We start from the raw sequence: 22,941 nt of genomic DNA on the forward strand, positions 1-22,941 counted from the left end.
CCAGCACATGCATAGCAAGAACAAATGTACATTTATCAGCTCAGGTGGACCATAACAAACTCACAGCAACTGCATCTTTGTTAACCGCTGAACACACTTCCAGTGTTATTTTGCAATAGTGGGGTTCACTGTACACGGTACCAGCTGGATGAAGTAGTGCTACAGATGGTGACTGCGGAGGTGAAGCTAACATGATGATAATTTCATCCTTTTAAGGTAAAATATGCCAACAACAATAATAGATTAGTAACTTTAAAAGTACAACCCATTTCCTGTTTTGTTTTTAAAAGTTGTTGCTAAAGAAAATAACTTAAGTACGAGTGTCCATTAGGGCTGAAACTTCTTTATGTTTTCTTTCTGCATTGAAAATGGGAGGTGATGGGACACATTTTTAGGAGGAAGGAAAGGAGGGAAGGAAATGAAGGAGATGAAAAATATGTACGTAAAAGGGGAGAGAGTGAAATAGAGAAAGCAGCAGACATGGTACGTTAGGAAAAGAAGCGAAAAGAGAATATGGAAGTACAAAAAAGGAGATGGGAGAAAAGAATTGGAGGGTAAAGGGAAATGTGCAGGGGGAAATTAATGGAGGAAGAATGGGTTCAAGACGAGGAAGGAAGGATCTTAAGCGGAGTGGAGGACATCTGCGCTTCATTTTTTATGGTGTTTTTTGAGTAATGAGGCTGTTAATTAGGAGAGGCATGCATGCTTTATTAAATCAAAGTGTTTACAACTTTCACCGTCAACCAGATTCTTGCTGGTCTTAGCGGATGTTGCCATAGTAATTACGGTGTCATAAATGTGTTTGTTATTGATGGGCTTACTCAAAATGTAGTTAATTAATCATTAGTCTACAACTACCTGAAAAGTAATGTTTTTATTCACGTAGTAATTAAAGAAATGGTTTCTTGTCCTCGACTCTCTGTTCTCCTGTTAATGTTTCTCACTTAATTATTCTTTGTGAGGTTACATCTTTAGTTCTGTACTGGTCTTACAAGAATAGGGAGCATTGTTTTCTTGATAAGTGATTCATCCTTTTGGTTTATTAAATGTCAGAAAATAGGGAAAACGTATATCACAATTTCCTAAAGCCCATTGTGTCAAAAACACAAAGGAATTCAGTCTATAGCACAAGACAATACTTATTATACTATTATCAAAATAGTTGCTGATTTTATTTTAACCAATTGTTTCAATTACTTAATTGTTTTAGTCTTTAAATGAAAGATAACTCCTACTGTCTTGGGAAACACCTTTTTACATGTATCCGTTGCATTTACATTCAAATATGATTTAAGTTTAAAATTTGATCAATCTGTGGTGAAGCATTTGGGAAATGTACTTTGCTGTCTGTTGAAGACGGCCATGAACTTGAGGAAAATAAAGAATCAATCACACGTCGCTCCCTTCATTCCTAAAGAGCTGCTTCAGTTTTTTTTAATTTTTTTGCTCCGCAGAAGAAACGCAACGTAAAACTGTTTCATTCCTAACACATAATACACAGAACGACACGCCACCTCCACACTACAAATCTCATTAAAGCATTACATACAGTTGTGCCAGGAGCTTCCATCAAACCCTTTTGTGGTGTGTTTGCGTTTGTGTAGACGTGTTTTACCCGTCTTGTGGGGACAGATCTGTTACAGTCACATTGTGGAGACTCGTCTTTCTTTTGAGGTAAAAAAAAAAAACACGTCCCCATAACATAAATCATTATATTTTAGGGGAGACTTTAAGGGTTTTTTTTAAGGGTAGGTTTAGGTTAGGCCTGTTTCAAGGTTAGTTTTAAATTTAGGTTTGGGTTTAGATGGTTAAGTTTAGTCTAAAGGGGCTAATAACTGGATTAAATCAAGGAGTTTCCTCATAAAGATAAAAGTTGTGTATGTGAAAAAGATGTACACACAAGCTACACAAATGCCAATGAAACACAAGTCACTAAAACTGTATGTAGCACATGTTATAATATGTATATAATATCAGCATGGGGACTGTGGTGGTCAAATGTCTTATTTTGTCTAACCAACAGTCCAAAACCCAAAGCTATTGAGTTTAAATGAAGCTATTGAGTTTACCAAGGGTAGAATACATTTTGCATTTATTCATAAATATCTCAGAACAATAATCGTTTCTCACAATCGTTGATACACCAATTAACCGTTAGAGCTCTAAATCAAAATCAACAACCTCAGAAGCCGCAGTGTCTTCTAGTTAGTGTTCAAGTTGTGCCTTTTTAAAGAAGCAATGCCACCAAAAAAATGTAATTACTGTACAAATCTCCTGTCCAGCCTGAACCGCTTCAATCCATTCAGCGAGCATCGCTGTGCTTTTATTTTCTGCACAAAGTCATGCGGCATTGAGGTGCGGCACCTCGTATGAGAATTACATGTTGCGGTGTTTTACACAGACATGCAACCGACTGCTTCCTTTCTTCTTGTCGCTCTACTGTCCGAAAAAACGAGGAGAGAAGCGAGAAAGATGAAATTTCTCACTCACACACCCCATTTTCTCTCTTAATGAACACAACACACACATCAAGGCCAGGCAGGATCAGGGTTGGTTTATCTGCAGCTTACAGTGAATTGTTGGAGAATGCTGTGCTGCCAGTCTTCTCTGTGTGTGTGTGCGTGTGTGTGTGTGCGCGTCTGTGTGTGTGTATGTGCGTACAGTATGTGTTTGTGAGAGAGAAGCGCATAAGAAAACAAGCAGGCTTGTTTGGTATGTGTGTGTACACTGCAGTGGCTGTGGATTAGACAGTACAGCCTAAGAGACTCAGGCCTGGGGAGTGCTGTTGCTGGAGGAATAGGAAAAACACTAACACACACACACACACACAAACACCCGGTGACATAGCAGTGTGCTGCTTTGAATCACAGCTGTGGACCGATGCGGTTGAAAACATTGGCTTCTTTTCTCCTGTGTATAAACAGACAAAAGATATGTAGCAGCGTGATCGGTGTAAATGTCAGAAAGGTTGTGGGTGCTCAGTGGAAAACTTCTTCATGCTGTTTATCGTCCAATGAATCCATTTTAAACAAGTGTATAACTCAGGATTCAACAGTATATTAGCTTGCACAACCTCCAACACACATTTGTGTATCCAAATTTGGCTTTGATTTTTGTCATCAGTCTAAACGCGTTCAATCCATGTGCGTTTGCAGGACTCGGCGCAGGAAGGCGTCATCACCCGGGACATTCACCGCACCTTCCCTGCACACGACTACTTCAAGGACTCCGACGGAGACGGACAGGATTCGCTGTACAAGATTTGCAAGGTGACATTGAGGTTGTGGAGGGGCGTCGAAAAAATAGCATTGGGAATGTACAGTATTGTGTGTTAACTCGCTTTCTCCACGGCATCGTGGAACAGAAGGCAAATCTCAGTACACATTCTTTCATGCTGTGTTCAAACGTTTTTTGGAAAGTTTCCTGCTGAGAAGCGCTGTGAGATGAGAAGCTAATTCTGAATTGTGCGCTCAACCTTGTACAATTTGTGCTATTTCCCATTTTAAAAAAGCGGTTTTATGTTTTTTTCTGGTGGTCTTTTTGGTCTGGCAAGGCTCAGTAGGAATTTGTTTGGCATTTCAAGTTGGCTCGACAATATGACTGACAGCGTCCGCCTTTACTTTACTGAGACATCAACATGAACCCACACGATACACCGGACACACACACACACACACACACACACACACACACCAATCAGTGGAAAGGGATTGATCCTTTCTTCCAATTTTGAAAGTGGAAAAAAAAACCCATCGTTGTCGTTATGTAGGTGGCAGATTTCTCTCAAATTAACCGACGAAAATAGTTTCTGAATATCAAATTTGAGACGAGAAATAGACAATTCAGTTGCAGAATATGTTGTGCTTCTTTTGCAACTCATTACAGCCTCGTTTAAGTTAGATGCAAAGCATTGCAATGTCAATGCATTGCTTGTTATTACTTTTATCAGCTGCTGGGGGAGTTTTCCTGAATGAAAACTTGCATGATTTTGTAGGATCTAGCCACAATATGACTCCTGTGGCACCTACAAGATTTGAGAATAACTATGTAGAAATAGATCACCTGCTGGTCTGATTTACTCACGAAGGTCATAATGAGGCACTATTATTACATTGAGACCGTTTCATAACCAGTTAAAAGTTCCATGTAGACCCCTCGACCTTTCGTGGGTCAGCCTTGTACCATTAAACACATGCAGTTGACGCTCCTTTTATATTAAAATGAATGAGGAGAGGGTCCCAGTGGACTCGCAGCCTGAGGTAATTACCTGTGAAGACACAAGGTACATTTTATTCAGACAAAAGCCAAGGTCAGCACTACTGTAATGTATTAAAGCCACTCTCAATCTCCGTCACTGTGCTCAACCAACTCAAGCAAGACAATTTATTATGCACAGACGTCTTTGCCTTGCCCTACAAAATATCCAACAGCTCTATCACAGAGAAAGTACTTGTGAATTCAGCACGTATGATTTCAGTAAGAAATAGAAATAATCATATGCAATATTAACAGTTGACTAAGCTTAGGTGCGATTGCGATGCTTTGTGTAGTTCTCAAAAAAATTGCATCTGCAGAATAAATTCCTTCATTTTCTCAGACAGCAAAATAGCTCAGTGATGATACGGATCATTTCTGGGTAACTACAACCATTCTAACACCTATTGGGTTTATTCAGTAACAGCTGAGGCAGACGACTCGTCAATCTGTTGCATTAACAATCAGTACTTCACTCAAGCCTGGACAGCCATCTTATCCAGGCAAACACACTTATACAAGTTTAAGGATGTATTATGTATTTATTAGTATTGGTGTGTATACTTATCTGATATACACTCAGTAATCTACTTTATAGCCAGCATTAAATGCAGGTTTAGACAGGTGAAGTGTAGCACAGCTGTGTGTTTTGCATCTATTCTTAACAGTCATGTCGACACTCCTTTTTTATTCACATTTTATTAAGGGCCATTTTCAGGTGATATATTTCACACATATTAACATGCAGATAATTTGCACCTGTACGTAACCTGACATGCTATCAGCTGTGTGAATGGAAGCATATCTCATGGAAAGTTAAGATTTTGGTCATGACTTGGTCAACACCTATGAGGACAAAGCTGCATCTGATAAAAGGAGTGAATACAGGAAATACATTAAACACAAATGCGGATACCACAGAAGTGGTTTGTTAATTCAAATCAATGGTAGGAAGTAAAAACTTTTGCTCCTTTTTGAATTTTCCTGGCGCTGCAGAAGTGGAGTATGACCGGTCAGCGCTCTGGGAGAACCTGTCAGGGAGGGTTAGCGTCCAGTCTGGACCCAACTAGGTCAGTGGCGAGCCAGCCTTCATTTGTATGCAAATCCATGTAGATTTGCTGCTGATAAGGTTGGTTGGATCTCGAGGCATGAGTGGGTTACAGGCACAGAGAATCCAGGACAAAGTGTATATTCATCTTCATAGCCTACTCGGTAATAAGCTTGGAGTCTTTTATTTTTTAACCTTTATTCTCCAGGGAAGGTCACCTGAGTGCCGTGCTCTTTTTCAGCGATAATATGCTTCGTCCTCTCAATGCGCAGCCTCGGACATCTACTAGAGGTCCCTCGGATGACCCGGTGGAGCAGTTTTGGGATAGACTGCCTCGCTCAAGACTCTGACGGAGGGTTTTCTATAGGAGAGGGGTGCGTTATCCTTCCAGCTGGTGTGGGGGATTCAAAACCTGTGACTCTGAGATAAAGATAATTCCTGCTCTATTTCCAAGGAAACAAAACTTTTAAAAAAAGAAGGCGTGGTCAGGGGGAAGTCATCAACCTGGGTAATACCTGCATTTACCAGTAAACACAGAGTGTTTTCATGCCCACAGTGTTCAGCATACGAGTTGATATCCTGGTGCCCGCCACCCGGATCACAATGTGTGTACTTGTAAACACAACACCGGCAGGGTTTGTTTAGAATAAAGATTTGCACGGCTGCATCTCTTCCCATTCTGGAGCTGACGCTGACATTTGATCTACGCAAACAAGAAAAGGTCTCTTCTGTACGCTGTATCACAAAAATAACCATGGAAACAGACCTCAGGCTGCAAAGTCTTAACACTTATAGAGCTTTAATATTCCTACATGTTCCATCGTCGTATTCACATGAAACAAGTTAATTAACGGGATTCCCTGCTGGCCGAAGCTTCGACCATGAGCCGTGACGTCCCATCCAGCCTTTTCTGCGTGTCATTTACTGTTTCTCTCTGCCCTCTTGCTAATAAAGGCTTCCAATGCTTAAAAAAAGCAACCTTTTCGTGAAATATGAACCAAAACAAAAGCAATACCTGATTACAGAAAAAAATCACTATGTGCTAAAAGCACACAACATTTTTGCTCTAAACTATTTCAATTCAAGTCTTACTGACCTCTTTCATTGTTTGTTTCTACACCGCCTTGAATGTGCTTCGTAAAGCCCTCGTACTAATAACAAAGTGGACTTAGCTCTCCTTTACTGCCGGCACAGTTTCCCTTTCAGCTGGTTTTCTTGTATTTTGAATACAATCGGTGAAACACTTTTCTGGAGTGTTCGCATATTCATTATTTTTTTCTCTCAAGGACACGTCTACAGCACAGACGATCACTAATTGGTTGTTGCAGAATCCACCTATGACCTACAGTTTATCAAATGAAACGGCTCTCTAAATACTATCACTTTTGTGTTAATAACACCTTCCACATTTGTCTAAAAGTCTTACACACATAACAATCCTGTGCTTATTGGTTATGAGCACCAGGCATATAGATGGTAACAATCCAGCCCTCTGAGCCTATTATCTGTTCAGGCTAACAAATTTAGATTTCACCCACCAGGACCTCCCTCATCCATCTGTCAGCGTGCACTTCTCCCAGCCGATTTGGGGACATGTGAATGCCACACTCCATCAAGCATGTCAGCTTGTAGATTACACTCCAGACAGCTCCACAAGACTTCTTCATTACCTCCACATCAAACCCCAAATTAGCTGAACAGATTAGCGGTGGAGCTCTGGATGTCCACGCTCATTTTTCAAGCGTGCAAAAAGGGGATAGAATATTTTAACTTGATGTATGGAGGTTTGACTGCTGTTGAAGTTAATGTCCATCAAGGCATCCTGCTAAAATACCAGCTGAAATAATTTTGAGTGACATATTATTTAAAGATGATATTGAAATTGTGTACTGTGCTGTACATCTGCCCCAACATGTGTACAGGGGAATATGACTACATGATTACAGGATATATGTTGTATGTTTTCTGGGTCCGTGCTCAGTTCGGGTGTTGCTGACCTCTTAAACATGTTGAACTGGGTTCTCGGTTACATATGACATACATGTACATGTTACATAGACAACACACAAGCTGGTACCAGATAAGAGATTAAGTTGTTTGATTTGGTCTTTGCCTCCAAAAGTGTCTGTCGAATAGTTTTACCTCTACAGATCCGTGTTTACGCCGTGTGAAGGCCTGTCTGTTTGCTCATTAGCGTGAGTGGTGGGGTGTGTCTACTACCCACTGTTTTGAGACGGCGGCTCTCCTCAGCGGTCATCTGAAGGTCACTCTTCTCGGTCTGTCCTCCATACTTAAATGCACAAGACCAGCCAGAGTTCTTATACTATACAGGCCACCACTTCCCTCACTGCTGAAGTGGGGAGACGGCTTTACTCGTAGCGTGACTTGAGTTTCTTTGCCTTACTGTTTATAATCAATCAGGCTTTTAAAAGTGGAAATGGATTCGGCCTTCTCACCTCAAGCTAAGCTTTGTTCGTCAGTGATGTTTAATCTCTGTGGTTAGCGACACATTTTTATGATGCATTGGTGCCATAATAGTGATTACAGGCATCTGATTATAATATACAGGGTGTCAAGTAAATATTGAACACGTCATCATCTTCATTTCTAAAGGGGGCTGTTATATTTGACCTGTTATATATCATTAGTTTTCAAACAACTAGGAAACAAATGACTGGAAAACGTGTGAGGGGTTGTCCATTGTGATGCACTTTCTGGAGCATTATAGTGACTTTCACAAAAAACAACAAAAGCCGAGCAAACCGTTCATTAATAATTAAATTAATTGATAGTTTTTCTGTACGTTTAATAATTGCTCATTGACTGAACAATATCATATTATCCTTAGTCACTACTCAACTTTTCCTTCTGAAAGTCTGTTTTTTTTTAAGTGGGCATATTATGTTGGTGTTATGTTATTAAATACAGGGACTTAGCTCAGCATTTATTGAATCGATCCCTCGTAGCGAGCGAGAAAGTGAGAGAAGAGAGGAGTTGGAACCAACAAGGAAAAAGCCCAAAGACCCAGAGAGACATCCCCCCAGGGAAATTCCTCTGAAGAACAAGAAATAAACGCTGGCACCAGAAAGAAACTGTCGCTGCGTCTGTCCTTGTACGTGCGGATGCTTCAGATCAACAAGGCAGATCAAATGCTGTTTGATCGAATGACTTGATCCTGACTCTGAAAAGGAAGCAGGAATTCCTGGGTGTACTAAAAATACATCCATTCCACGCGGTCACAAAAAAACCCATCATTTTTCATGCTGACTCAAGCAAAGTTATTACTTTCCTATATCCGTGTTCATGCTACTAACCTATATTAGACGGCAAGTAACTGTGGCAGCCTTAGTGAACGCTCTATGCAGTAGTTAAACTGAATGTCTGTACCCATGGACGACACTCCCCTGCAGTCCAAGACACTAAATCCCCGAGCTGCTCCAGTGGGCTCGTTCATTGACTGTAACTATCACACGATGGCTGACGGTGCAGCTCCTTAGTGTGAATGTTTGTGTCTGTGTGAGACGAGCGGCAGAAACGTATTCAGGTTGCCCTGCCGGGTAAATAATGGGCAGAGGCGGGACTAAGTCGTTGTTGTGCGAGTCACAAGCAAGTCACTTCAGTCCCGAGTCGAGTCCTAAACTTTGATTTTTAGTCCTGAAGAAGTCAAATTTGGTTTAAACTGTCGATTATTAAGTGTCGATTGGAATAGATAGAAGCTGATGTTGGTGGTTTCAGGAAATTAAGGGAAGTTAATTGATTGGTGGCACACTTTCTTAATAACATATTCCTTCAAATTTGGGCTTGGTGGAAAGTTTCAAGTATTTTCAAGTCAAAAGACTAAAGTCCAAGTATAAATAAACATATTTACAGTATAAATAAGGAGTATTGTTCATCACTAATAACCTTTAGCTACTCAAGTATGTAAAGAATATTCACACTTTCATCAGTAACATCACATCCATGTCGACATTATTAAGAGTCCCAGTATTAACATGATATGTCATGAGCACCTGTGTGAAACAATCGGCGACCAGCTTGTGACTTTTGCTGATCCTGACATTGCACCCCAACACCAACGTGTCTGTTGCACAAATTACTACCGTTGATGTATGTAAGATGGTCTGAAAACTGTTAGAATAACCAAACTGAACTTGACTTTTTCTTTCTCTCTCAAAGGCCTACTCCGTCTATGATGAAGAAATTGGTTATTGCCAGGGTCAGTCGTTCCTCGCCGCTGTTCTCCTGCTGCATGTGAGTAAACTTTGCCGTCCAGCTATCCGGTGAGCCGGCTGCCTCTCGGTCGACACGATGCACAGATACACAACGAGATGGACACAATACATACACACCAGCATTTGTAATATCACATAACAATGGTATTTTGTCTAAAACTAAAAAAAAAATTGTATTTACGTCCTTTACATGGACAGAACTTGCTTCTGGTTCTTTTCTCTTTCCCCGTGAATCCTCTCTAAAATGCTGAGATGGTGCCTCAAGACTATGTTTGAGGACAGCCGTCAAACTAATTATTACAAGATGAATATGTCAAGATTGTGCTGCCGCACTTACACCTCTCTGCAGCTATAGTAACAACGTTGTGTGCTGGGTGCAATAAAGCAGAGCTGAGCCCATATAAGAGAATAAATGGAGGCTGAGAAGGAGACATAAAGAACATCTCTGGCTGACCGCTGGAATGAACACACTTCAGAGAAGAATTATGTGGATGAATAGAAGGAGTGAGGGAGCACTCGAGACGGTAAAGCTGAACGCATAATACAGCTATAGCGGACAATTAGAAGTGGTAAAGAGGTGGACACTTATTCACTCTCTCACAGATTTCATTTCAAGGTCACTGACAGACACACATTTCTTACAGAACTTCTGCTCTATTAACCCGCCCCCATAAACATTAAAGTGCATTATTTATTCCTAGTACTTAATTGTCTGTTCAAAATAGGTTGCATCATGTAAAACACACGTGACATTTGTATTTAGGGAAGTTGTTAAAAGACAGATGGAGGACATGGAGGCGGGAGTCCTGGGTGGAGGAAGAAGTTTGGTTGAAGTCCAATTTACAAGGGCAGCAGAGGTTAAAGAGGAGGAAGACAGAGGATGGTTGGAGGCAGGAAGAGAGGCGAGGAGGAAGCGGGATGAAGAGTGATGGTGGGAGAGTCATGGGGGCGAGCGGTGGATAAATTTGGTCAAGACACATAATGTACAGAGGAGAATCGAATGGAGTGGAAAAGATAGGAGTGTGAAGGAGGAAAACAGCAGGAAGTTATAGAGGATGAGGCGGTAAAAAAGGAAGAGGGGGAGAGATATCAGCAGTAAAAGAAAGAGAGGTTATGCAGAGGTTATATAGAGGAGGAAGAGGAGGAGGAGGAAGAGGAGACGTTATAGAGGAGATGTCAGGAATATTAATAGTGGTTCAGGTTTACCTGCAGGAGCCCATTCAGCTCCAAACACATACTGTCACTCTGATTAAATATCACCTGTGTGTGTGTGTGTGTGTGTGGGGGGGGGGGGGTCTGTTGGGAAAGACCCACACAATTCATTCATACAAGCAACTCCCATTAAAGCCTATTTTCCACACACTTGCACATGTAAACACTGTGAAGTTGTCCCTTAATGTCATTCACACCTTCCTCTGTCCTTCAGACTTTATTTAAATGTCTGTTCTTGTCCTGAAGACGGCTCGACCACCAATTGTCATCTGGAGATTTAAACAAAATGTCAAGGTTTTCCTTTGTAGCCACACATGTGAGTGGTTGAGACATTAAGTTCCTGTCCCTGATCATTATTTGTGTGGTTGCAGATGCCGGAGGAACAGGCTTTCTGCGTGTTGGTGAAGATCATGTACGACTACGGCCTGAGCGCTCTCTACAAAAACAACTTTGAGGATCTTCACTGCAAGTTCTACCAGCTGGAGAGGCTGATGCAGGTCAGTGATGTAATGTTTTATAATATTTGAAATGCAGTGCAACGCAACACGATGCTGAGAAGACGACCCTGACTGGCTTGTCGGACGATCAATGAAAATGTTTACATTTTCGAAAAATTGTGTTTGCTTATCATTTTGGCAGACGGCTCAAAATACTACAATACCCATGAGCCTCGGCCACGAAGGAGAAGACTGTAAGAGGTGTCAATGAAACGCTAGCGAATAGAAAATGTGTTTTCATTGCAGTTGAGAATCACGGCACCATAGTTTCTGAGTTAATCCTAAATTGACCCTGAGTTTAAGACAGATAGTGTTTTTTGTTTTCTCAACTGCGTATTCAAAATAATTTTTTTGCACGCCGTTTTAAGCTCAGGGATTGGATGTTTGTTGATGGAATCTACCTTCTTAACTCCCAGTTGTTAATCCTTTGTGATAATAATTAACTTGGAGGAATCCATGCTGATCCAAGCTGTTGAAGTGCTTCCACTACAAGTTACCGATGTTGACGATGGAGAAAAAAAATGGCTTCTCCTAATTCGCGATCCTCTAAGGCGTCAAATCCCTCCCAGTTTGTTCATTTTATCTTTTTTTTTTTTTTTCCCTAGTTTGTTAATCACACATTTTTTTCAGACTCCTCTGGGTGTAGTTGAAGAAATTAGAAATCATACCACTTAGTGGCATAAATTTAAACGTCTTGGCCTTCAAATCAAGTCGATTCGTCTGCATCTTTACTTAAAATGACATAAAACTCAGTTCATATATCCAGCTCTTCTCTCAAGGACCAATGACTTACACCAGATTTGAGTTTCCAACATTCGTTGAGAATAAAGGTCCCATAGGCTGTTTACATTTAATTAAGAATTGAATGCAGGGTTTGTGCAATTTCGTATACTGGTTGCCACTAAAAAGAAAAGACTAGCAGACGGCATTACAAAATATATAAAAATACATGTTTCCAGTGATTGCATCACACGTGGGGGACGACATGTTTGTTGTTGCCTTGTTGACTCGTTACTGTTCACAAAATATAATGAAATGTAACAAGGATTACTTGTAAGTCTGCGTGTGTGACGTTTGGTCTCTGGAGGCTAAACGTCATTATTCATGCGCGTTGAGGCTGACGTTCCTGCTGCTGGTCGAGTCCCATCATCCCTCTCGAGTATCACAGCCAGAATCCACTCGCTGAGTAGAGTTTAATTTAGCCCTGAAATCCATTCTTGCCCTGCTCGCAGTCGTCTCGCAGCATCGAGATCAACTAATTTAGCATCGACCGAACGCGTTCAATGTAAGGATATTAGCATTGACTGCTAATTATTAGCGTACAGGTGGGAGCCCACTATCTGATCCAGACAGGTGTCAGGTGGCATGGTAAGTGTTGCCTGCCAAAGTGGATCGCTATCTGGCTGATTACATTGACTCTATCACACACTTGCTTTCATACAGGAAAGCTCCAGCTGTCTTATTCAGGGATAAATATAATCTTTTTAAACTAATACATGGTTTGGAAAGAGAATAGTTTCTGGAGAACACACATAGGAACCCTTTAAATTCATAACACAGAAAAATAAAATAGTATTGGCAATATTATACGTGAGTTATCGGTATTGTAATGTCACACTTGCATGGTATAATATAGTATATTTGAAGGTAGTTTGAAAACATTGCATTGATGAATAATGTCTTTTGACCGTTTGGCGGCTGGGACTTCACACTGCATTGTGTTCAGTGTCTTTTTCAACTTCATCTTTTTGTTCTTGGGGCTCTTTTGAAGGAGATTACCATCTCAGTGAGACAACATGATTTAATAAAGGATGAGTAAAAGAGCTGCATCCTTCTATTCTTGTAAATGCTGTTTCATCTCTTAACTTTCTCCTCCTGCTTGTCTTCTATCAGGATCAGCTTCCAGACCTGTGGTCCCACTTCCAGGAGCTGAACCTGGAGGCACACATGTACGCCTCCCAGTGGTTCCTCACCCTCTTCACCGCCAAGTTCCCCCTGTGCATGGTTTTCCACATCACTGACCTGCTGCTCTGCGAGGTATAATGTGGCTCACTATGTGCTGATAGTATATGGAGACTCATGTGGTCTACATTGTCGATGAGGGGGAGGGTCAACGGTCTGGGAAGATGAGAGGACAAAAGGTCACTCATGGAGGGAGTATGGCAACCGTTGAGGTTGGAGGAAGGAGACGAGAAAGGAAAAGGGGACAGAGAAGGATGGAGGGAGGATGGAGGGAGGAGGTTCACCTGTACAGCGACACTCAACCCTCTACCGGCCAGCTTTGGTTTGATCGAATGTCTTACAAATGTAACCAACAGAGATGCGTTGATGAGGCTTTTAAGGGCAGACACGATCATTGATTTAATGCCATTAGGACCACACGACCCGATAGCAAACACATCGCTCCTCTGAACAGCCCTTCTTTCAATAACTGCTAGTTTACTTCATGTCTGACTCACTGTTTTAAAATATTCTAACTATCGGTTTGTATTTGATTTCCTGGTTTCCCTTCAGGTGAACACGGTTTGGTTTGTCAACGCTGTTGCTGTAGTTTGCATTGTTAGTGTTGCTAGCATCGTTAGCTTTGAGCCGCTACATTGAGAGGCAATGGAGACGCTCCCAATCTTGTATTTAGCCCCTTTAATCACATCATAATTTTTACAGTACTACAGACTAATTCAATATTATAGAAACAAAAGTATTCATGTATCCAATAAAACACAAAATACAAACTATTTAAAGCAAGTAGTAGAATAGTATTTCTGCCACAAAAAACAAATCATAATTAAGACTTTTTTTTGTCCTTTTCTCTTTTTTTTTCATAACGACTTTTTTTGTTTTTGATGTCATAATTAGGACTTTTTTTGTGGCGGAAAAGGGCTTCCATAGAAACCTCAATAGTTCCCTCTGTTAACAGTTCAAATACAGAGTCTCTCAGATCCATTTTCCAGGTGACTCAGCAAAATAGTATCATAAATGTTAAGCACAGAAACCGTTACACCATTATGCGTTTTATGTTTCTGTGTACATCAGAAAGAAAGGTCATGGATTATTAGTGTTGGGCTTTCTGACTTTCCACTAGTTCTGAAAGTTTCAATTCATGAAATATCAAAAAGTTAAATGCCCTACGTGTTTCCTCTGCCCTCCACTTCCTACCCCCTACCTCGCTCCCTCCCTCCGTCCTCCTATTGGCCTCAGGCAGAACAATTAAAAGTTTCCCAGGTCTTTCTCACCCAATGAGCCGCATGATGAGAATCTGCTCGTTAAACCATCTCTTTCTTTCTGCCGCTCTCTTCATCATCTTCTCCCACTCCTTTATCGCTTCCTCTCTTTATCATCTTTCTCTTTCATTGTTTACCTCTTTTCTGCCATTTGTTTAACAACTTTTTTTGCTTTGTTTCCGTTCTTCTGCTGTCTTCCATTCTGTGTCTATTGACTTAATCTCATGTCTGTTTAAACAGTTGTGAGTCTCTCTTTTATTTTTTTGGGCGCCACCTCTTCACTAGCTTTCCTTATTTGCTCTTTATTCTTCATGCATGTCTTCCCTTCTCTCCTGTTCTTTCTTTTATTAGTATTCCCTTTTTTTTAAATCCTTTTCTCAACCATTTTAATTCATCACTTCCTTCATACTTCCTCAGTCAGCTGCTTCCTTGATGAAGTCCCCTCAACAGATTACAATGATAATTGTTTCATTCTTTACATTTCTACTCCGTTCTACTGCCACCTAAATGTCTTGGTTGTCTTTTATCACATCATTTATTTATTATCTCATTCAACATCTCTTTACCTCGCTGGACTTTTGTTTCTTCAGTGTTTTCCTACGGATCCAAGAGACCAAAAGTTCTACTGATTGGCTCCAACTTGATGTCATGTGACGTTTTTTACATTCAATTTGAGTCACTGTTAAGTCGTCGGCCATTACCGCTTTAGTTACCTATTAGCATTAGCATTGTCCAGCATTATTTCTTACAAATAATTTCACATTTTAGGTGTGAATGGAGCCTCCCTTGTCACCTCTATGCACTAATCTCTGCTCTACATGCATGCTAATGTTTGTTTTTTGCTCATCTTGTAGTGCTGACCCTGCAGTCCTCCCTCCCTTGGCCTCATGGCCCCGTCACCTTCCCCAGTCTCTCGGTGTCTTCCTCTCTCTGCATGTTCGTCTCTCTTTCTCCCCGTGACTCCGTCTCACTCGGATACACACTGAGAGATTATCTTTCTCCCTCTCTCGTGCACGCCTTTGATCCTGACTCGGCGCTGTAGCGCCATCTTGAGGCCCACAGACATAAACGTGCGAGGGCAGCTCCCTCTCTTCCTCCTCCCCTCCCTCGCTTTTTTTTTCCTCTTTCTCCGGATATTTTTAGAGCTGTCCAGATATTTTTAGCTCTGTGTTGCCATGTGAACTGGTTGTCACGTAGACCAAGGAGATGGGTGTTCCCGTGCAGAGAGCTGACATCAGTTTTTACATTTCCCTTCTTTCTGTGTCAAAATTGGAAGCTTTGTGTGGACAGAAGAGGGAGGAAGAAAAAAAACACGCTGTCGCGGCATTATTGTGCATGTGAAGCAGAGAATGGAAACGTCTGACTGCAATAATCGCTGATTCATACAGAAACATTATAGATGGAGTGAATAAAAGTCTTAGAAAAGACTTCATCTGTGCAGCACTTTTCACAATGATTTATAAGGAATGGCTTAAGCAATGAAGCAATAAACCATCAAAGCAAGATGTAGGATACAATACAATCAGCCTACCTGAACATTTACATCAATATCAACATGTTTTTAGTTGTTATTATAATTTAATCATCCAGTATAGTTTTCAAGATATTCCGGTTTCATGCCATCTTTGAAGTTGTGTTTTCAAAGCACTGTAGACTTTGTTTTCTTGCTCTTTCCCAGACAGTTTTATAACTTTTCTGCTGATGTTTGACTTGTTTTCACACCAGTAATTAGAGGTTGTATTATTTTAAAGCATCTAGTGACGGCTTTCATTTTACTGCAAATATGTTTTGCTGTTTTTGTGTCTTAATGTCCTTGTTAAAAATTGTAATGGAAGATATTTTGAGATAAAACTCCATTATTTTTTTTATATGAAGTGAGCAATATAGGTAATTAGAGCATCCCATAAAAGGATTTTTTAAAATTCAAATCTGATTCTCTTCTGTCTTCCAGGGTCTGAGCATCATCTTCAATGTCGCCCTGGCTCTGCTGAAGGTTAGTTCTCACTTTCATTCATTTATCTATTACATCTGCTTAAATTCACTAAACTATCAAATCAGTATTTTAACCCTACTTCACTTGTGTTTAACGCTGGATCCATTTTATGAGCAGTGTATCGGAGCTGTTATTAGTCCGTGTGTTACCACGATGTACTGAAAGTTTAGAGAAGCGTGATTGTGCAGAAGAGGCAACGTGAATGAGGAGGCGCATCAAGTCCTGGAGGGAAGAGAAGTGATGGAGAGTTTGTTTGTTGGCGTGTCTCGCCCCCTAGTGCTGAAACCAGAAATTACATCTAGGTACATTGTAGGTACAAGGTCAACGCATCATATTAAATAATGTTGAATTTGATGCAACATGAGTCACAACAACAAGTGAAACCATTCAGTGTTTAATTTGACCATTATTTTGTAGTTTATGTTTTGAGCAGCATACAAATTGTATCTGTTGTAGTAATGTTTTAAATTAGCACCCACACCGCCCTCAGCTGAAGTTTCTAATGTATTAGCACATGCACTTTCATGGCATTCAAATAGTTGTGGGTGTTTTCTATGCAGTTTCCTTCAGAGGTTGATAAAGTAATGAATCATTTAGATTCAGCAAAAGGTAATTTTCCTTTAAAAAAAAAAAAAAAAAGTTTTTTTATGGAAATAAAATAAATTTAGCATCACGTTAATTTTATATTACTTTTTTTAAGAGAAGATTGGCAATCAGCAATCTTCTTCTTTTAGACATATTTTTCTTTTATACAACACATTTAATTTCACACTGAAGTGTAATTCTCAGGAATTATATTTCTACTTTTAGTCATTCCCAATACTAATCACACTATCACGTGTTTACTGCTCACTCTTCTGCATAATTTCCCCCAAAAACATGGATACTTTATAAAACTTAAAATAATTCAAACATATTAATCCATAAAGACACAAAGGAGGCTGATAATATATTTATTATCAGCTAGTTTGGACAGAAAAGGGGAATATTTTCAACCATTATTGCTGCATAATTACACAGATCTCCACAATAACTGATTAAGCCAAACCATTTTTTGCAGATTGGCTCATAATATTTATAACGATAGTAAATGTACTAATCGTTTGCTTTCACGTTGTAATGCAGCAACACTCAGGCTTTCCACTATAAATGAAGCATACATGGTTGTTGTTTTTTTAAACCCTCCTGCTCTACATCTTAGCAATAATGTGCTCGGTGTGTCGGACAGAAAGATGTGGTGCGTGCGATGGTCGGGAATGGAGAACAAATGAGGATTTGAGGAGGGTGGAAGGGGCTTCCACTGCCTGCCTGTCATTGGCCAGGCATGACGGCATTCTCCCCCGAGACTCCCTCCTCCTCCCTCCTCCATCCATCCTGTTCTCCTCTCCGCTCTCATCCCCCCTCCCTCCATCTGTGTTCAACTCCCTCCCTCTCCTGCTTAGCAGTCGCTATCCACATCACAACAGGAGCATAAGCTAGAGCGTTAGCAATCTGGACCTGGAGGGAAGAGCTCTGTTTTATGCTTTTTTTTTTTTAGAAACATTTTGTTCCTCTTCATTTGTACCTCCCATGGACGCTTGCTTACTCACTCGCTGTTCTTCAATCTCGGTCTTCTTTACCTCCGCCTTGTCCTCTTCTCTGCTGGCTGGCTATGGATTTCTTCAGCACGCTACCTGTGTCCACCACCCAGACCTCTGCAATGGAGCCGCCCCTGCTAGCTGCTAGCCGTCAACTGTTAGCATAACAAAAAGAAAGTGAGGAATAGGACGGCTGAGAGAGAAGCGGTGGACAGGAAACACTGTGTGGTTTCTCTGCATTGCCTTCACCGCAGCTGCTGGCCAAGGACCATCACTTCTGATAGCACAACATACACCCTCGTGCAAACACTCAGCTTAACAGCTGAGAGGCAGAAGAGACTTTTCATCTGAAGAGGTTGACTCCCATCTACAGACCGGATGCCTGGCTGCTGCTGCTGATAATAATCTGTCAGAGGGGACAGACACTGCTGGAGCTGTTGACTGGACGGTGCTTTTACTGCTCTTTGTGGTCGGGATCTGGTCCAATTTCATATCCGATGGTTGTTTAAGTGAAGAGGAAGAACAAAAACACAGGGAGGCTATCGGGATACACATTTGATCTGTTTTTCTACCTCATTCTGAACTCATCTTGTTTCATATGCATCGTCGGCTTAAATCTGACTCAACGAGTTCAGCATCCACTCGGCCGTGAACCGACACAAATGCATCATCATCTCCTGAAGGCAGGGAAGTGCAAACAGACCACATCTCGTCTGCTTCTGCCTTGTCATCAGGAGCTCGGGCTTCGGCCGGGGCTCTAGAGATAAAAGGATTCGTACTGTTATTGCAGGGCCTTTTCTACATTTCAAAGAAAGCTTGAAAAAAAAAAAAAATACTGTCAACTCTAGAGCAGGTGTGTCCTCCCGTTTGGAAACCGGGTACAAAACGTATCGAGTGCTTTGATGTGTCGTCTCTCTCACACACACACACACACACACACACACACACACACACTCACTGAGCCTTGAGCGTTAAGGCCACTCAGTTGCGCAGACAGAGGGAGATTCACTCTGTCTTTTGAAGTCTAGCATCGAAGAAAAAAGGTGGAGTACCCCGGCCGTCGCTGCCGCTAGCAGCGCTCCACGTGTTAAGCGGCTTTGTTGCTTGGCAACACTTTACTGGATTAGAATTGGTTGGGGGGGGGTGAGAGTTTGGCACGGGACGATGAGAGTGGGTGATGTGACTGGATTTCAAAGTGGATCTGGCATCAGGTAGCTGGAAGACTCAGCATTATGCCGAAAGCAGCGCCGACACATCATTTTCTGACTGTTGTTCTGTGGCACCTCGCGACTGGGCTCTGACAGCGGTGCGAGCCGAGGGCCGGGCCTCCGCTGACGCCTCGTCCACTCGTCCAAAATTCTGTGTCACCTCCTTTTGAGATCCGTGTGAATGATGCGTTCCTGTGCCGTCTCTGCCAAGTTTGCCGTGTGTTCCTACGATCGTCTCGTCTCTTCTTTCCGAGCTGGCGTCCTGAACATCGGCCTATTGTGACTCTTGACATTAGCGGCATCCCTTCCAAGACGCTCAGTTACCTGGTTTCACCTGAACTCTGCCAGCTCGGTTCGACGACGGCAACCTCGGGACGTGTCTCGGCTCACCTCTTTAGTTGATCACGCTCAGCTTCCGGTCCGCACGTCGTCCCTTAAACTCTTTAAGAAACCCCACACTGGGACGTTCGGACGACACGACACGCTGGAGTCATCTGCCGCCCTGGCTCCGGAGCGGGAGCGCCCCTCTTCCTCCTCCTCTCCCTCACCCTCACCCTGCCCCGGCCCCTCCCCTCCCCCACCACCCGTCTTGACCACGCACCTGCCGGCAGTGCGCGGGGCGGTGGAGGACGGAGAGGGGAAGTCGGAGGAGGAGGGGGGGGCGCACGGCGGTCAGGCCTCGGCGGACTCGTACTGCAAGGCGATGGGGCTCCTCGGGATGGGACACCGGCTCTTCGTCCCTAAGTTGCTGGCGGTGAGAGAAAGGGGACTGGGAAACAGACTCTGGATGAGAGAAACTGAGCATGCAGGGACCTTTTTTAGAGATAAAAAGGCATGGTTGATAGTTTGACTGGTGTTGGTCATGGAGAGAGCTACTTCTGATGTTTCTGAATACCACCCTGGATAAATGTGCCAATTGCCTCAAGATTCGTGGATTCATAAATTCAATAGATTTATCTGAAGATATTATGCACGATAAATGGACGCTTTGTTTTATTAATGCCGCCAAGACGTTTTATATTTCATAATAATTGATTCAATGAGCTCAATTACCATCAGAAATGAAACAGCCCAAACATGATCTACTCTGTGTCACATATAAAAACACACATAGAGACTTGTTTATCAGACATGCACATTATATACAAGTAGTATCTCCGCTGAGGTTCTTGGGTCAATTCATCCTTTCACCACAAGATGGTGATATTGATTGTTAATGATTCATGTTCGAGTTCAGCCCCTGAGCCGCCCTGCATTGTTTTGTGTTAAGCATCTTTACACGCCTTCTCAGACAACTAACTTTCATGTTAATGCTCTCTGCTCTAACCTCTGTATCTTGCAATAATAATAATGCGATTCCATAATTGTAGTCGGACTATTATGTTTTTGTTTGCATTTTAGGCACGAAGCTTTTGCGCTTTATACTTTGTATTTATGTCAAAATAGAATAACTTAAAGTACTAAAATGACCGTCTTTTTGTCTATCTGTCTCCACCACCACTTCCTCTCTCCTCCCCGACTCCTCATGTCTCGCTCCAGACGTCTAAAGAGGACCTCCTGCAGGCGGACTTTGAAGGAGCGCTCAAGTTCTTCAGAGTTCAGCTGCCGAAACGCTACCGAGCTGCAGAAAACGCCCGTAGGCTTATGGAGCAGGCCTGCAACATCAAGGTATGGACCTCTACACACAAAAACATCAATTTGCTCTATGCCTTACCTCTCCACATGCAAGTACCACGTTTAATTTTAAAAGACATGTATGGGAAAAACCAAGAGTTGTTAAAATGTTTACACACACACAAACATTTTCCCTGAAGTGACTATGAGATTATTGTACGAGTCCAACCAACACGATGAGGAATTTTGGGCATCTCCCACTGAGACACAAATACCTTCAACCAGAAGGGCGAGTGCTCCTGGAGCATGTCAAGTACAGTTATGCTGTTAAATGATTAGACCGTCTCCCACAGTGACATCCCTGATTTGGCCTTGAAACACTAGATCTCAGGTCCAGCTGTTAATCGGTATCCTTTATGATTCATCTATCTTGGATTATTGTGTATAATTGCCCTGTATTTTAGAGCAATGTAAAAACAACATGAAAGGGTATTAAAAAAAAACAACACCTGGTCAGTAGTTCTGCAGTTTAATGTAAAGTTTAGTTGTGTGTGTCTGCCGTTATCTTTTGCGATAGGCCATCTTATCTATTCATTTCTCATTCAGTCTTTCTTCTATGATGTTGTTTATTGGTACGGACGGACAACAGCAGTTACAAGATGGCTTCCATAGTTTTCTCCAAAGGTTACCAGGTTGTGTGGTAAAGAAAAGCACACACAAACCATAACATACACAAACACGCATCCCGTTATCATTTTCTTTTGACCTTAATGAGGCGGCTGGCATTTCGGAAATTTGCTGAGGTCAAACGTGTGTGTGTGTGTGTGTGCGGGTGTGTGTGTGTGCGGGTGTGTGTGTTGTGATAGAGGAAGGAAAGAGTCGACTGAGAAAGATGGAAGAGATAATCATCCTTCTAGCACCACCCTCCTCTCTTTCTCTTTCTCTCTGTCTCTCTTTATCAAAATACAACTAATATTTCACATTTTAGGCATTTTTTTTATCTTGAAACAGTTTTAGTGAGTAAGCAGGTTGGCATGTGCTGTGTTGTGCTCAAGGGCATCTTGGCCGGACACATGGCTTTAAGTGCGTAAGATCCCTCCATGTTTGGTGTATTTATGTGTTTTTGTACATACAGGATATCCTGCACTGTGACTCAATCTTTATCTTTCGTGGTTTGGTGACATTTTGGCACACAATCCTGCTGAAATGCAAAGCATCATGTCAGGCTGTGTGTTGCACACGAGCACACATGTGCTATACATGCTCACTGACTGAAATACGCACACTTTCCAGGCATCAGACACACATTCATAAACCTCAATTCCCACCATTCTTCCAAAACACATTTGCCTTTTCTGTATTATACTCGTGATTATGATCAAAAAATGTCCCATAGATGTCCAACTAGATTTTAATCTTGCATATGCATAAAATATATAATCGCCCCCTCCTTCCTTGTGTACGTTGGTTATGTTTCTTCACTCTTTGATTCAGTTATTTTTCTTGTATTTTTGTCTGTATGGGTAAACACACTCACAGGATTATAGTCTCGCACACGCACACGCACACCAGAAGCAACTGACTAAAGTGTCATCAAAACACAAATACCAAATGAAGAGACAAACAGAGTTTGCTCAGGTGTGTGAACTCAAACAGGTAGCGTGTCTCATAGGACGACTTCGCCTCAGGACAGAGAGGAACATTTGCTGCTTTGATCATCCGGAGCTCATCTGTCCCTGTTCCCTCGTTTCCTCTTGGGTTTCTTCGTATATATTCTTTCCTCGCTCTCATCTCGCAGACAAGTCAGGTCACACTTGTGTTGGCTCTACCTTAGACATTATTCTTGTGAGAGAGAGAAATACTGAACACATCCTAATAGCGAGATTACAGATTGAAACTCTGGTGGAGCCTGAGATCTTTAACAACTCATCCTTACATAAAATGTTAGATATATTCTGCCATTTTTTAAAGCCAGTTTTTACTTTCAAAAAGAATATTCCCTAAGGATAAAAGTATCCGGAGCAAATCAGCCAGAGGGAGAGAAATATAAAAGACTGTAGAGTGATGAGAAGGAAAAAGAGCGGA

The 22,941-nt window shown here is 41.7% G+C and overlaps 1 protein-coding gene across 3 annotated transcripts in view; it reads left to right on the top strand.

Moving 5' to 3' along the window:
* Positions 1-22,941, top strand: part of rabgap1l (RAB GTPase activating protein 1-like) — a 91,599-nt gene that overhangs the window by 53,112 nt on the left and 15,546 nt on the right. For 2 of the 3 annotated variants that reach the window (XM_068589502.1, XM_068589503.1), the window contains exons 14-19: positions 3,156-3,269; positions 9,479-9,553; positions 11,118-11,243; positions 13,137-13,280; positions 16,416-16,457; positions 20,782-20,910. In XM_068589502.1, the coding sequence (XP_068445603.1) occupies positions 3,156-3,269; positions 9,479-9,553; positions 11,118-11,243; positions 13,137-13,280; positions 16,416-16,457; positions 20,782-20,910 (630 nt within the window). Of the gene's footprint in view, positions 1-3,155; positions 3,270-9,478; positions 9,554-11,117; positions 11,244-13,136; positions 13,281-16,415; positions 16,458-19,831; positions 19,997-20,781; positions 20,911-22,941 lie in introns of those variants that run through there. The other variant, XM_068589504.1, reaches the window with a different exon arrangement.

This window comes from Clinocottus analis, unplaced genomic scaffold, assembly GCF_023055335.1.
Source record: "Clinocottus analis isolate CAN_PGR_092001 unplaced genomic scaffold, fCliAna1.0.p SCAF_23, whole genome shotgun sequence".
Taxonomy (NCBI): domain Eukaryota; kingdom Metazoa; phylum Chordata; class Actinopteri; order Perciformes; family Cottidae; genus Clinocottus; species Clinocottus analis.